Source organism: Trachurus japonicus, chromosome 19 (genome assembly GCF_045865225.1).
Source record: "Trachurus japonicus isolate A0001 chromosome 19, Traja_1.0".
Classification (NCBI taxonomy): Eukaryota; Metazoa; Chordata; class Actinopteri; order Carangiformes; family Carangidae; genus Trachurus; species Trachurus japonicus.
In genome coordinates, this window is record NC_140925.1 from 6,957,646 (window position 1) to 6,971,917 (window position 14,272).

At 43.9% G+C, this 14,272-nt stretch overlaps 1 protein-coding gene across 33 annotated transcripts in view; it reads right to left on the reverse strand.

Annotated features, from left to right (window-relative positions):
• The window catches only part of tcf7l2 (transcription factor 7 like 2), a 94,373-nt gene extending 81,947 nt beyond the window's left edge, over positions 1–12,426 (reverse strand). For all 33 annotated transcript variants that reach the window (XM_085762256.1, XM_085762252.1, XM_085762246.1 and 30 more), the window contains exons 1-3: positions 12,148–12,426; positions 11,871–11,937; positions 11,545–11,669 (exon numbers count right to left, since the gene is read on the reverse strand). In XM_085762256.1, coding sequence (XP_085618382.1) covers positions 11,545–11,669; positions 11,871–11,937; positions 12,148–12,336 — 381 coding nt within the window. In that variant the 5' untranslated portion in view covers positions 12,337–12,426. The remainder of the gene's footprint in view (positions 1–11,544; positions 11,670–11,870; positions 11,938–12,147) is intronic.
• Positions 12,427–14,272: the final 1,846 nt, after the last annotated feature.

Sequence of the window (14,272 nt, forward strand, 5' to 3'; positions counted from 1 at the left end):
TGAGAGTGTGAGAGATTTGTCATCGAATCATAACAGGTAATTCAAACAACAATTAGTTTGACGACTCCGCCGTACGTCAATGTCTGACTCTGGCTCCTCGTTGGGCAGGACCCGGGTTAGAGCCATGAGGTGCCGTCTATCTCTTCATCTGTCTATATATCTCTTTGCCCTTCCCTCAGTGTGATAAATTGAGCCTTGTAATACTTTTTTTATCTATCATCCAAGCCTCCAGGTTAAAACAGCAAACACCCACAGTAGGGAAGGGAGTAGTGGCTGGGAGTCTTCATTGTCCACACAGACAGAGAGCAGAGGCCGGGCGAAGGCAGAGCTGTGAACACCAGCATCAGTGGGGGTCATCTCCACACTTGTGAATGTTTGAACAGAAGTGCATTAGACACTGGGGGGGCCCAAAGGACAATTCAGCTATGTAAACATGCAGCAACTTCCTTCCCTCCGCTCCTCCAGGCCTGCACTGAGACAAGCCACTGTTTAAACAGCACACACAGCATTCCTGTGCCTGGGCCCCGGCCAGCTGCTGCATCCTCACTGCAGGCCTGCTCGCCCGCCTGAGCAGAGACAGATACAGGGCCATACGACAGCAAGGGTCATCCACAAACGCACAAAGGGCTTTTATAGACATGCAAAAACTGGACTCGTCGTCTACTAGAAATGCTCCAGAGCTACTTAAAACGCCGGCTGACCTCCCACGGAATAGAGATTAGCTGAAATCATCACATTGCTACTATGAAATCTTAACAACTTTTGACGCCACCTGTAATGACGAAGCTGGAATTTTTATCTTTATTGATATTTGAAATATGCAAAGTGTGGCAGCCTATAAAGATACAGGCAGGCAGTAAAGAGGAGATAAAGATCCCCCCCCCCCCCGGTTCTAAAGGACACAGTGACGTGCATCACATGACACAAAGGCCAACCCTGCTCACCCATGCCAACCTGTTATCTCAGCTTTCATTACGGCCAAACAGGTTTCACGGTTAATAACTGAGACCTTTGGCTCACATGCCACGGGGTAGTAAAGAAAATAACCATCGCGTAATAAAGTCATAAAGAGTCAAAAAATGTTTACAGCACGTTCTGCATGCAGATACATCACAACGCTTCAGCTGTGTTACTCCTGCTGAGAGATGTTATGATGCTTGTCACAAGCCCAGACTGCATATACATCAGCCTAGAAGAATTTCAGACTGTGTTTACGCATATATAACCAAGACGTTTAAATGCAGTCTTCACTAAAGTCCCAGGCCACCATCTCCTTATGGGATTATCCACCAAACACAAACGTTGACATTTTGTAGTCTTAATTTTGGACTTTGACGGTTTTGTTCCACTTAAGCGGCCTCCAAACCAAAAAAGAAATTCAATCTCCTGCTCACACAGTTATTGAGACGGGACAGCCACAGGGGAACCGTTCTGGGTCAAGACCCGTCATTAGAAAAACAACCAGGATGTGGTACGATGATCGTCCTCGCGGCGCTCCCGTCGCCAAAGTGTGTGAATTTAAGTGCGGGAACATTTGGCAGCGCTGATCTACGTTTAATATTTAACACGGGCTTCCACTAAATCTGCTGTCGATCTGAGCTGCTTTTATTATTAGGAAAACTCCAACAATCATTAGCCTCCATCCGGTGTCGATGCCTCGGCAACGACCGACTCCATCAGAGCTGCAAATGACGGTGAACTGCAGGTCATTATGTCAATCAAACAGTAATTTCAGGGTGACTGGATTGCATTGTTTTCTGCCTCGACAGCGCCGCGTTCACTCTCGCCACCCCCCCCATCCGTTTGTCTGCCAAGTCATTTGGTTCCTCTCCGTCTTGTCTGTCCATCAGTGTGTCCCCACTGGCTTAATGGCGAAGGCCACTCATCTCGCGTCGGGACAGTTGTTTAAACAAGACACTCCATTCACTCCGACCTCTCGAGGGAGATAGGCAATTGACGATTCACTCAGTGCCGTGAGTCAATTTGTTCACTTTTGGAATTGACCCCGAACGCTGCTGACGCACCGGCCTCTCACTGGAGTGGAATGAATACGTAATACTGAGGAGTGGTGGAGGGCGTGGAAGGGAGTTTTAAAGAAAAACCCTTTAAACATGTTAAAATAATGTCCGTACATATGTTTTCAGTTTTCAGTTTTCAGAGCTACGCATCAAGAGAGCAGTTAAAAACCCATTTTTGGGGGAAGGTAGAGAAGAAAAACAAACATAATCTGAAAGGCGACCCCGAATGTAATGCATTTAACATACAAAAAAAAAACACATACAGTCCATAAACTAATAATGTGAGACAGAAAATAGAAATTACATAACAATCTAGTTAAATTTGCACCAGAAATCACATTGCTTGATGCAGTCGTTCTGGAGCCAAACGCACACTTAGTGCACTCACAAAACACACAGCATTACCTGCACAATAGTTGGCAATCCAGCTCTCACGTGCTAGGCGTAGGCCATGTGTGGATGTGACAAGCTGTTCACATGAAATGTTATCTAGTGCTGTACACAAGTTGACAGCTGCCTCTTTACAAGAGGCGTATTATTATTGTGTGTAAATAGGTTTCTAACAGCTGGTTAAAGAGCTAACACGGGAATTTACTCTTAATCTGTCTTCCACTGGAATTGGTTCATCAACTTAAGAAAAGACGAAAAAAAAAAAAGGAAAAGAATCTAATACAGTTCCACACAGCGAGTCAGGGTAAAGGGGGTTACATTTTATTAGCCTTGTGCATTTCTAAGTAAATCTCGCCAACATTTTTTTTCTCCCCCTCCAAATCCTACCATAATCCGCAGATTAGCAGATGAATGTATTTCTGCTTGCACTCTGAAAACTCCCTCACCTTTTGCAACGCGGCTACGAATCCGCCACCTTTAAAAACGACAAAACAAGCGGACGATCACCTCATTAGTGGACACGCTCCGCTTCCCAAATACACACACAGACACAAACGCACACACATACAGGCGCACATAATCGCAACACACTCCTTGGAGATTATCCCGCCACAATTAAAAAGTTTAATTAGTAGATTAAAAATACATCGACTGGAGTTTTATCACCTTAAACTCCTCCATTATGTGTTTAGCTCACACAAAGTGCCTCCTTCCCATCTGAGCCATTTTGAACAGATTATCTGCATACAGATTTTCCCTTGACTGCATTAAGACTGGAGATAGAGAGTGAGGAGCGAAAAAACAAGAGCGCTGAGGAACACCATCTGCATAATATACTGCATGCAGCTGAGCAAAGTTGGAGACTGCACAGAGTTTGACATTATTTATGTTGCAATAAGAATCACGCCGCAGAATATGGGAGCTCAAGCTATATCACAACATACAGGTAATAAGAGATATCTGTTTTCATTTCATGTTGAAAATGAAATTAGCCTGTGTATTTTCTATCTGTGCTCTGTGAGTATTTATGGACCAGAGGGGAAAGAAGAAAAAAAAAATGGGGGGGGAAAAAAACTATTTTAAAAACATATTTGAACGAATGAGATTCTTCCTCTGCGGTGCGTTCCAGAGCATTCTACCACATCCATAAAAGGCTGGCGTACCACAGGTGTTCACTGCACACTGGCACGGCTAGTCATTATCTAGCCCGACATGATCATTAAGAGCTGTGATGGCAGTGTGGCACCTCCTCCCTGTGCACACACACACACACACACACACACACACAAGCTGGGGGGGAAAACTCAAGCACTCCCTATCAGTCGTTGTAAAAAAAAAAAAAAAAAGGGGTGAGAGGGGAAGCTCCTTTCTCAACGAAAAGCATGTCAGCGCCGGTGCACTTTGACCCTTCCCAAACACACTCCAACAATCCAAACAGAAGGCCGGCACCGCCAGGATTCCTCCGGCGGCGTCACCGTGGCCCTCTCTCCCTCTTTCCCTCTCTCCCTCTCACCCTCTCCTCGCAGCTTTTAAGGCAAATCTCTCCTGATGAGGAGGACGAGGGGTGGGAAGCACGGAGGGGCTAATGTGGAGGAGTGGGAAGGAAGGAAGGGGAAGAGGAAGGGAAAAGAAAAGAGAGGGAAGGAGGGGAGGGAGCTCAGAAGCAGAAACCACACACATGAACATACGCCTGCTCGTCAAAGCGTGGCTAAAAACTGAAAGTTGCCCGCTCCAATCTGTGCTCCCCCTCGCTGGCTCGGGCCATACGTTGTTTCTTTTTTTTTTTTTTTTTAAACGGGAAGATAAATGTGAAGCCTAGGGGCAACTATTGTTTGGACATCTAACCAGGAACTGTCGCTGCTCTCATTGCCCTGGCATTAACAGCAATTATGCGCTCTATTCAGAAGGCTTTTGTGTGTGCGACCCCCTCCACCACCGCCCCCCACCCCGCCCGCTGTCACCCCTCCGTCCCCCTCCGCTCACTCACTCACACACACGCACAGAGTCCTAACACACATTTCCCGCTTTTCTCTCTCTCCCCCCTCCTCCCTCCTCCCTCCTGCCCCGTGCTTTTCCTCCCACTCGGGCTACAGCTACTGGTGAACTCATTTAGCTACTGGAGCCACTCTGGTCCCATTATGAATGAACTTTCAGAAATATGCACATTCAGGCAAAGGAAAAGCAGGAGGAAGAAGAGGAAGGAGAAGAAAAAAGCCAAATACATACCACAAGTATTTGTAGAGTGATACCTGAGCTCAAACTATCCTTCATGTTACAGTCTGTGATTTATTTTTTGCACAACTTCATCATGTTCAGTGCACTTTTACAGCAGCACAGGAGAAACTATTTTATTTAACTCTTCAAAACTTTTACTGAGAAAAAAAAAATATTATGACACTTTCAGAAAAATACAGATTCTAGGTAATCATGTTTTAAAACTAGCCTAATCCTAATCCCAGCCCTATAGCCTTCACTTTCATGTCTAAAAGATGCATGAGATCAATAGTCATTCTGACCTTATCTTTCAAGCTGAACGCAGAAAATCCCAAATCTCCAGCCAGCAACCACTTCCAATTACTGCCGTTTTCACTGAGCCTTTATATGAAACTCGTCCATATAAGTTCAGTGTGTTGGCTGCAAAGTGAAAGGAAGCTTCACATTCTACAGAAACCAACACTGTCAACGCGTGTTTTTTTTCATAGCAGGGATGAATGGATCAGCTATGCATGCACTGTCCTTCAAGAAATTTTTTGAATTCACGAAGGTCAATGTATTTTGAAAGCACAACGTACAAAGTTTGGTTTACATTCAAGTTTAAATAAAAACTCTGAAGACTTTTTGTTTGGGATGAGAAACAGAATCGTACAAAAACCAAAACTACTGTAGTATCTAGCTCTGTGCAGATTTTTTTTTTTTTTTTCGCTGCTTTTGAGATTAAAAGTGAACTTGCCAACAATTCTAGGGAGTTCAAGATGTGCTGTCTACCGAGGAAAAACAGTAAATAAAAATAAAGCGAACACGCTCTGTATACAGATACAAATTTAACTGGTGGCTTCATGCACGCACGCACACACACACACACACACACACACACACGTACACAGAATAATTTAATTTCCATGTTTTCAGGGAGCCCCAAGCCCTGTGGGCCAGGAGCAGAGCTAGCCTATATTTAACAGATGACAAAAGTTGCATTCCAGATGTACAGTACTATCTTTGTGTTGAGCTCTATAGACATGCATGTGAGAAAGAGGGAGCGAGGTGGGGTGGTGGTGTGGTGGTGGTGGTGGTGGTGGTGGGGGGGGGGGCTGCGGCTGGGAGAGGATGGGGGTTACACTGGGGGCTGGAGGGGTGGAGGGGTGGAGGGGGGGGGGGCACCAGTGCACAGCTGCTAAACTAATGCCTTTTTTTTTCTCTTTTGCTCAGACACAGAAAAGCAGAGTGTGGTGGCTCACTGACAGAAACAGGGAAGGATACAGGAGGTAGAAATGGATGCATCCATTCTGAGAATAATTTGTTTTACAAAAAAAAAAAAAGAAAAAAAAATCCAGGCTGTGCTGTGACTTGATGAGTAACAGGCCTAATCTGTTACATTGAAGTCAAAATTAGGCATCAGATTAGCTGTTATTGCATTAAAAACAATGAAGTCAATGATTTAATTAAGAAAAGAAAAAAAAAAAAGGTTCAGCCCCAGAGCAGACTTGACTGCAGCTGAAATGTTAGCTACACCCAAGCCCAGCTCACACTGCCACCAGGGAACCACGACTCCCTTCGCACTAGTTAAAAATCTGATTAGAAACACACCCACAAACTGACTGATTTCTTTTTTTTTTTTTTCCCCTTCGAGCAGAGCGACAGATCGATGGGTGCGTAAGCTCTTGCGCGGCTCAGCCTGCCAACATCATCAGCGTTTGACAATTAATCCCTGCTAGCTGAGAGAGAATAACACACACACACACACACACACACACACACACACACACACACACACACACATATATATATATATCTCTCCTCGGTAAATATTTACTGCACAAATCTTTTTCCATTCATTCAGCAGGCACTAACAAAACCTTACTGTACTCTCCCTCTCCCTTCTCTTTCTGAGTCCCCACCACCACCACCACCACCGCTGCTCCCCCCCACCCCCCCACCCCTACATCTGCGATTCATTGACTTTACAATTTACCACATGTCGAGATGGGAGAGGTCGAGCCTCCATCTGAATCACGGCACAAATATGCGAGTGATTTATTGTTTTAAAAACCCTGGGCCGATTTAGTGCAACTCCACTTTTCCTGAGCATTACTCCTATTGGCAGACCATGAACAATTACAGTTCGGACTAATTAAGCTCCGAGAATGTGCTGTGCACCGCTAATGTCTAGCAGGCCTCAATTTTAGTTTAATGGTGCCAAACTTTGCTTCCCAGTCCCCCCCCCCCCCCTCACCACCACCACCACCACCACCTCCCCTCCTCTTTTTCTAACTTAACTCCTCAAATCCAAAGCAGATTGTACTTTTTATGACTGTTTATTGAGTCGAAGAAAAAAATAAGGACCTTTTCTTTCCCCTCTCCTAGCATAGGATGAGAGAAACAGCAGAGCGAGAGAGAGAGAGGAAGAGAGGGAGCACAAAAAGAAGTAGTGGGAGGGAGAGAGAGAGAGGGAGCGCAGGAGCTGCTTCCGCCATACTTTGTAAACAAAAGTGATTTGCAAGACAAAAGGAGCGCAACCTTCCAACTAAATTCAGAGTGCATTTTGCGGCTAGAGGCACAAAATGCGGCCGCGTCGTGCCTGGAAACCCCCCACGGACACCAATTAGGCCCTATTAACATGTAAAGCCAATTTGATAAGGTGTAGGCCCTATCCCTTAAATCCGTATTAAACTATCTTTCCTCTTGTCACAGCCAAAAATCCATTTACAGCAGCCGAACACACATAATCCATATGATATACCATTGTTATGCTTATGCTGCTGCCATGTTAAGGGAAGATACTGTCTCTGTCTGTGTCAATTGTAACAGATAAGGCCCGAGCAGTGTGTGCACACGAGCACAAAGGATGTAGTGTTGCATTCGTTTCTGCATGTTCATTACAATAATCTGAGCAGAAAATCCCTCCATTATTTCTTCTTAAAATGAAAAACGATAAAGGAAGGAGTCAGCCCTGTGTGAAAGTGGATTTAAAAAAAAAAAAAAAAAAAAAGGAAAAAGGAAAGAAAAAAAAAAAAAGGTGAGTCTGCGGCAACATGAGCGATCCTCGCCACGACAACACAACTGAGACAAAGAGGGAAAAGGGGAGAAAAGCTATTGTTTCAACCACACAAAGCCTTTGCACCGTCTTGTAGAGGAATCGCCACAGGTTCTGAGAGCATCTTTTTTCACTCTAAACACAGCGGTGGATGCTTGGTGTTGCATTTGCACACACACACACACACCCTCCTCCTCCTCCCTTTGCCCCCCCCACCCCCCACCATACACACACATACACACACACACACTTTCTTGTTCTTTTTTAAACTACTCGTAATTATACATCGAAACTCAAAACCTCCGCCAAAAGTCTCCAGGCCTGGAGAATTATGGGGCCAGGGGTGGCGTCAAATATCTTAACATTCATAAGTCCGAGAGGCAGTAAATAAAGCCAGTGGATTTACGGCCCTGCAGCCCCCGATGCAGGAGAGCTGGCCGCCCAGATCCCGTCCTCCCCTCCCCTCAGCCTCTGTGTCTCCAGACCTGTTGAGGTGTGATGTTAGCCCACAGCACCGGAGTTAACCCACCGCCTTTTTTCCACAAGCCCCGTGTTAGCATCGGCAGGAAACAAAAGGAAGACAGAGAGAGGAAGGGAGGTAGAGAGAGCAAAAAGGGAACAGGAGGGAAGAAGGAGGAGGGGGGGGTGGAGGGATGGAGGGGGGAGAAAGTGAAAGGAGACAGAAAACCAGGGTGAACTGGCCAGGCCACTTCTCCAATTCAACCTGCACCCAGTGATCCAGCAGGCCTTTGTGTGAGGTTTAGGGAGGAGGGAGACGGCAGGGAGAGGAGATGAGAAGAGGGGAGAGGAGAGGAGAGGAGAGGAGAGGAGAGGAGAGGAGAGGAGAGGAGAGGAGAGGAGAGGAGAGGAGAGGAGGAGACAAGGGCAAGAGGTGTTTTTAAAGCCCGGGCACAGCGTCATGTCAAATTGCTAAATGATACTAAATTGTGAGCCTCCTTGGACTTAGGTGGTAGGAAAAACAAATTCTCACTGGTTATGGCTCCCAGAGGTTAGACAAATTATGATAACCGCCACATGCAGGAATCCCCCCCCCCCCCCCCCCCCCCCCTCCCTCAAGTCATGCAAAAATGAGAAATCACTGAAACAAGGTAACATGTCCAAACAGACCAAGATCAATGCCAAACGGGTTAAATAAAATCAAAATTGATCTGAATTTCACCCTGAAAAAAAAACCCTGATAATTTTCCTACACAGAAATGTGAAAAAAATATAATTTTAAAATCATTTATATGAAAATAGAAAAAAAAAAAAGGTTTGATGCCGAAATCCACATCCTGAGAATTCTATCACAGCATCGTCCAGACCACGAGGAGCAGGAGGAGAGAAAATGAAGGGAAAAGCAGCGAGAATCAAAGCCTTTCATGACAAGACAGAGAAAGTCTCATTCCAATAATACTCTGCAGTCATATTCACTGCCTCTCGTGACATGTTAGGGAGCAAGACAGCTAATCAATGTCCAGGTGAATTATTTATGCCTGCTTTAAGTCTAATACATTTATATAACAGCGACCGCTGACTTCAAAGCTGTAATGGCTGGACACACAGGGCGCTGCAGACAGTGGGGGCCGAGGCTATACAGTACCAAGACCACTGCTCGCTGAAAACCATGTTCATCTCCAGACACTGCTCAGGTACATGTGTGAATTCACATGGAATAAATCTGGCCTGCTTTATTACTAATGAAGCCCCTCAGCTGTCGCCATTACACGTGTTATATGTGTAATGACTTTATCTAGAATGGAGGGAAAGTTGCGTTGAGAAGGAGCTTCACAACAGGTAACAAATCAGGAAACGTGCATTTAAAAAAACAAAAATGAGATCATTCCATGTGTGAAATATGCCTGAAAATAGTGGGATTAAGAGAGCAAAGGTCAACGCCGTCTCGCCGCAGCATCCTCCAGCCACACTACACAATTTACTGCCCCCCCCCACCCCACCACCAACTGCTGCATTGAGCACAGTGAAGTGAGCGCTCCGCGGATACAGTGCTGCGATACAGCCACAAAGAGACAGCCTCCGAAACCTCGGCCACTGCAACAAGGAGTCGCTTCAGTTTAAAATCATGTGTGTCGAGTGTGAATGTGTGTTTGTGTCAGTAATGATGAGAATAATGAGTGACTAATTCCACGCACCAGCCGGAAGCGTTAACGAGGCCGAGGCTGAGTAAGAGGGAAGGAATGGCAAAACGTTCTCATAAGTGCATATGCCAAGAATGATAAAATCTTTTTTAACTATTAAGACACACACATACACACACACACACAGAAGCAGCAAAATAAATAAATAAAATAATTTAATGCAAAAAAAAAAAACCTGGGTGATCATGTTGAACTCAATAGCAGAAACACAAAAGAAGGCATTATGTGTCAGATGTGCATTTATTTTCAAGGTGTGCACAGCGCACAAAAAAAATTTGAGGTAACAAAATATCAGTTTCGTTAGGCAGAGCTGAGGTGGTGTGTGTGTGTGTGTGTGTGTGTGTGTGGGGGGGGGGGTGTTGGCGGCAGTGGAGGGGGTGGAGGGGGTCATATTTCCTAATGCCTGGTCTTTGCCTTAACCTTGTAAAATGAGATGACAGGTCCTAAAGCGCAGACTTGTAATTGCAATCGTTTAAAATAGGGGGGCAAAGGAAGAGGAAGAAAAAAGAAAAAAAAAAACACCCATGGTTAAAAAAAATTATGCCGCTTAAGGACTGCTATTGCCCAGTGGGACCAGTGAGGTGCTGAGCAAATGAGTAAGTGTGCATAATTACAGCATGGCTGATTGTGTCTAAATAAATAACATGAATTTATTTATAAATATGGGGTTTGCATGGCACATGCTTTTTTTTTTTCTTAAAAAAAAAGGGGGCAATAGATTCCTCATTAAAGGCAAAGGTGGTGCACATGCACAGCAGAGCATATTGTGTTTCTATTCAACAAATCACACCTCTTAATAAATCTAAATATACATCAATCAGGAAAAAAAAAATATTGTCTGATGTTTTGGAGGGAAGAGGGAGGAGGAGGGGAAGGGGGGGGGGTAAAAAAAAAAAAAAAGCTGTCAAATTTTAATGCATGCACCTTTCACACAATGTCTTCACACGGTTTGACACATGCAAATCACTTTGGAAAAGCACATTTGCATATTGATTTTTATTTGTGTGTGTTATTTATTTATCTTTTTTACATTGCTTTACAACTGCTTACAGTGTGTCAGAAAAGCCAGTGCAAAGGTCTGAGTGCTCATGCAGTTTGTGGTAGAAAAAAGGGCATTTTTGATGAGGCTGTGCAAACACAAGCCAATTGCATTATTCAGTGGGTTAAAAACATGCACTTGTTGTGGCCTGCAACACAGCAGACCCTGCATGATAATAATAATAATAGTTACATTACCAATAATAATAATAATATTACACAAGAATAATAATTTCACATTGACCATGCATTTAATTTTTTTTAAAGTTGCTAACGTATAAATTCAGGTAGCACAGCAGTGTAAAAAAAAAAAAAAAAAATGTCATGTGCACATGACCTGCTATAAAACCATTATGTCCTATTTCATTGCAATGAGTCTTAGCGTTTAGCACGGTTAGCATGCTAGCTGCTGCTGACCATGACAGGCTCACAGGCTGGAGGGAGCTGCAGGCGGACATGCATGCCATTGTACTGTACACTTCACGGGGAGTTGGAAAACTTGGCTCTACGGGATTTTTTTTTTTTTTAGGTTGTTTTTTTTTTTTGTAATCGGCTGCACTTGTGGGTGACAACACTCCCGTGTCTGACTGACTTGCCTATACGGTGTCCGTGTGTGTGTCAGTCTGTGAGTGCGTGTGTGTGGTGTGGTGTGGTGTGTGCACATACAGTTGTAAATAAATGAACTTACTGTGCGTGCTGTTGGAGAAAGTGATCCATTGGGAAGGTAGGGGCTTGTGAGATCGGGGATCATTATAAATGGATAGCCCGGGTACGGTGGGCTCTTGAACAGCCCTCCATCTTGCCTTTTCGCAGCTAACATGGCGGGGGGGAAAAAAGAAGAAAACTTTTTTATAAAGTGGCCTTGGAGAGTTGTTTTTTTTTTTTTAATCCAGAAAAAATGCATTAGAGGGAACAAAGCCGGGAGGGGGGGTTGGGATATCCCCTCCGTCAGACACTTATAATGTCATGGTGCGAAAATAAAAACAAGAGTGGAAGAATAAAGCAGAAACTCACCCTCCTCTAAACTTTCTCTTGTTTTGTCTCTGTAAGTTTCAGATCTAGGCGGAGGCCGTCTTTCCGCCTTGAAATGCAATGAAACACAGGGATTGCGTTAAAGTTAACACAGCGGGGCGACGAGGGCGATAGTTAACTTTCTTTTCAAGTCAATCAGCACAGTGTATAACAAACCTTAGGCCTCTTAAACTTAACACAAACCGGGGGGACGATCGATCCATGCGTGTGTCTGTGTCTCTCTCTTTTTTTTTGGTGCTGGTGGTAATCTGTAACTTACCTCTGAATCCGACGAGCTGTTTTGATTCGTTTCCGACTCGTTTACAAGAGAAGATTTGACATCTGCTAAATCCCTTTCTGCCGAGGAGTTCTCCGAAATTTTCTCTTCCTGCTCCCCTTCGTCTTTGAAGGCAATCATTTCATCGTTTGCACCCAGATCGTCCCCTCCACCGCCGTTGAGCTGCGGCATTTTTCCCGAGCAAGAAGAATTTTTTTTTCTCTTTAAGTCAGGGGGGCAACACACACAAAAAAAAAAAAAAAAAAAAAAGAGAGACAAAGTTTTAAAACCCTTGATCTCGGTGATCTAGAAAGTCCGAGTTTAAGTTTGGGGGTCTGCACTGGCGTTTTCCAAAGCTTCTGGCGGTTGGTACAAAACTAAAAAAGAAGGGAATCTTGGCAGAAAAAGGAAGCCGGAGAAGGAGCCGAGCCGCTCGGATTGAGTGAGTTGAAGTTGGTCGGAGTGGTTTTCAGTTCAAAGGCGGCGCTGATTGACAGATAGAGAGGGATGGAAATAGAGAGAGTCTGGATTCAGGATTATTGACAGGGAGAAACACACAAGAAACTAATGAGATTCAAACAGGGAGGGACTTGAAGTGACGTTTTCATAAATAGGAGGAAAAAAAGAGAGAGAGAGCGAGGGAGAGAGAGAGAGGTGGTGGTGGTGGTGGAAGAGGAGGAGGAGGTGGAGGGAGGAGGAGGAGGAGGAGGAGGGGGAAGAAAGAGAGAGAGAGAGAGAGACAGAAAGAGAAAGAGAGAGAGAGAGGCTAGAGGAAGCCGGCGGACGACTGCAGTGAAAAAGCATGTGAGGAGGAAAAAGGCAGTTTGGGAGCAGGACAGTGATGGTAAAATAGGAGGAAGATAGGAGTTGCTTGCAAATGTGGATTAAACGCACATATGGGCGGTCTCCCGGTGAAAGAGAGGAGGAGGAAAACAGAGAGAGAGGGGGAGAGAGAGAGAGAAAAAAAGAGGGAAAGAGGGTACTTCCTCAGGCTGTTTGCAACCAGTTTGACTCCACTATTCCCGACCAGTTTGTCACACTGGAGCCAAATGAAGTTCACATTATGGCTAAAATGGAAGTTTTCTATTATTATTATTATTATTTAATTCTTTCATAACCCATCATTCACACGTAAGACTCTATAACCTACTTTTACATCTGCTTTTTTTTTTTTTTTTTGCTTATTCTAAATACCAGAGGCCTATCAAAGCAGAATAAAAGCTATTACTCCCTAGCTTGTTTTCCTATTTTATCTGCTTTGTCAGTTCCTTAGATCTATTTTTCATTTTATTAGATAATGTTTCCTCAGATCTATTTTTTGGGATGGAGGGTGTTATTGCATCCTGCTTTCTTGACAGGTGTGATGTCCTCTGGGACTATAACCTGAATTCCTCACTGGCAGCACAGACTGGGCTGTTTTCTTTTTTTATTTTCTTTTTATACTATTTTATTTTTCCTCTCCTCCCTCAGCAGCAGCAGCAGCCAGACTGGACACAAATAACTGATGCAGATTTGGATGCTCCACTTCCATGTTATATTTATATAGAGATTCAACCTTTAAAGGATAAGACAGTGATCATGTGGACTTTATGTGATTGCAGATAATAGGGAAAATGTAAATTTAAATATATAATGACCTCATGAAATTCTAATACACGCTCAATATATATGTTTACAACACCATATTTGATTTACCAAGTTCCAATTAATTAATAATTGATTAATAAAACATATTGAGGGAGAATATTAAAATGTAAAATAGTTAACAGTGTCCTCTTGGTGGAAATAGGTTAATTGGGGATAAACACAAAATAAACCCCAAAAGAAAAAAAACTGCCATCGCCTACCTATTTAAAAAAAAAAAAAAAAAAAAAGGACAGGGAGGGGGGAAATCCTGCAGCCTGCTGAACAAGAGGATTGTGCATGTGTTTTTTTTTTGTTTTTTTTAATGTGTGTGTGTTTGTGCGCACACATGTCGATGATGAGCTCAGCAGCGGTGATTCAGTATCCTTATCTCATCATCTCAGGAAAATGCAGTTTGTACTACATTTGATGGAGCAATCACAATAAATCCAAAATGAATTTTGAAAACGTAACGGCGAGAAACGGAGCCGAAACATACATCCAG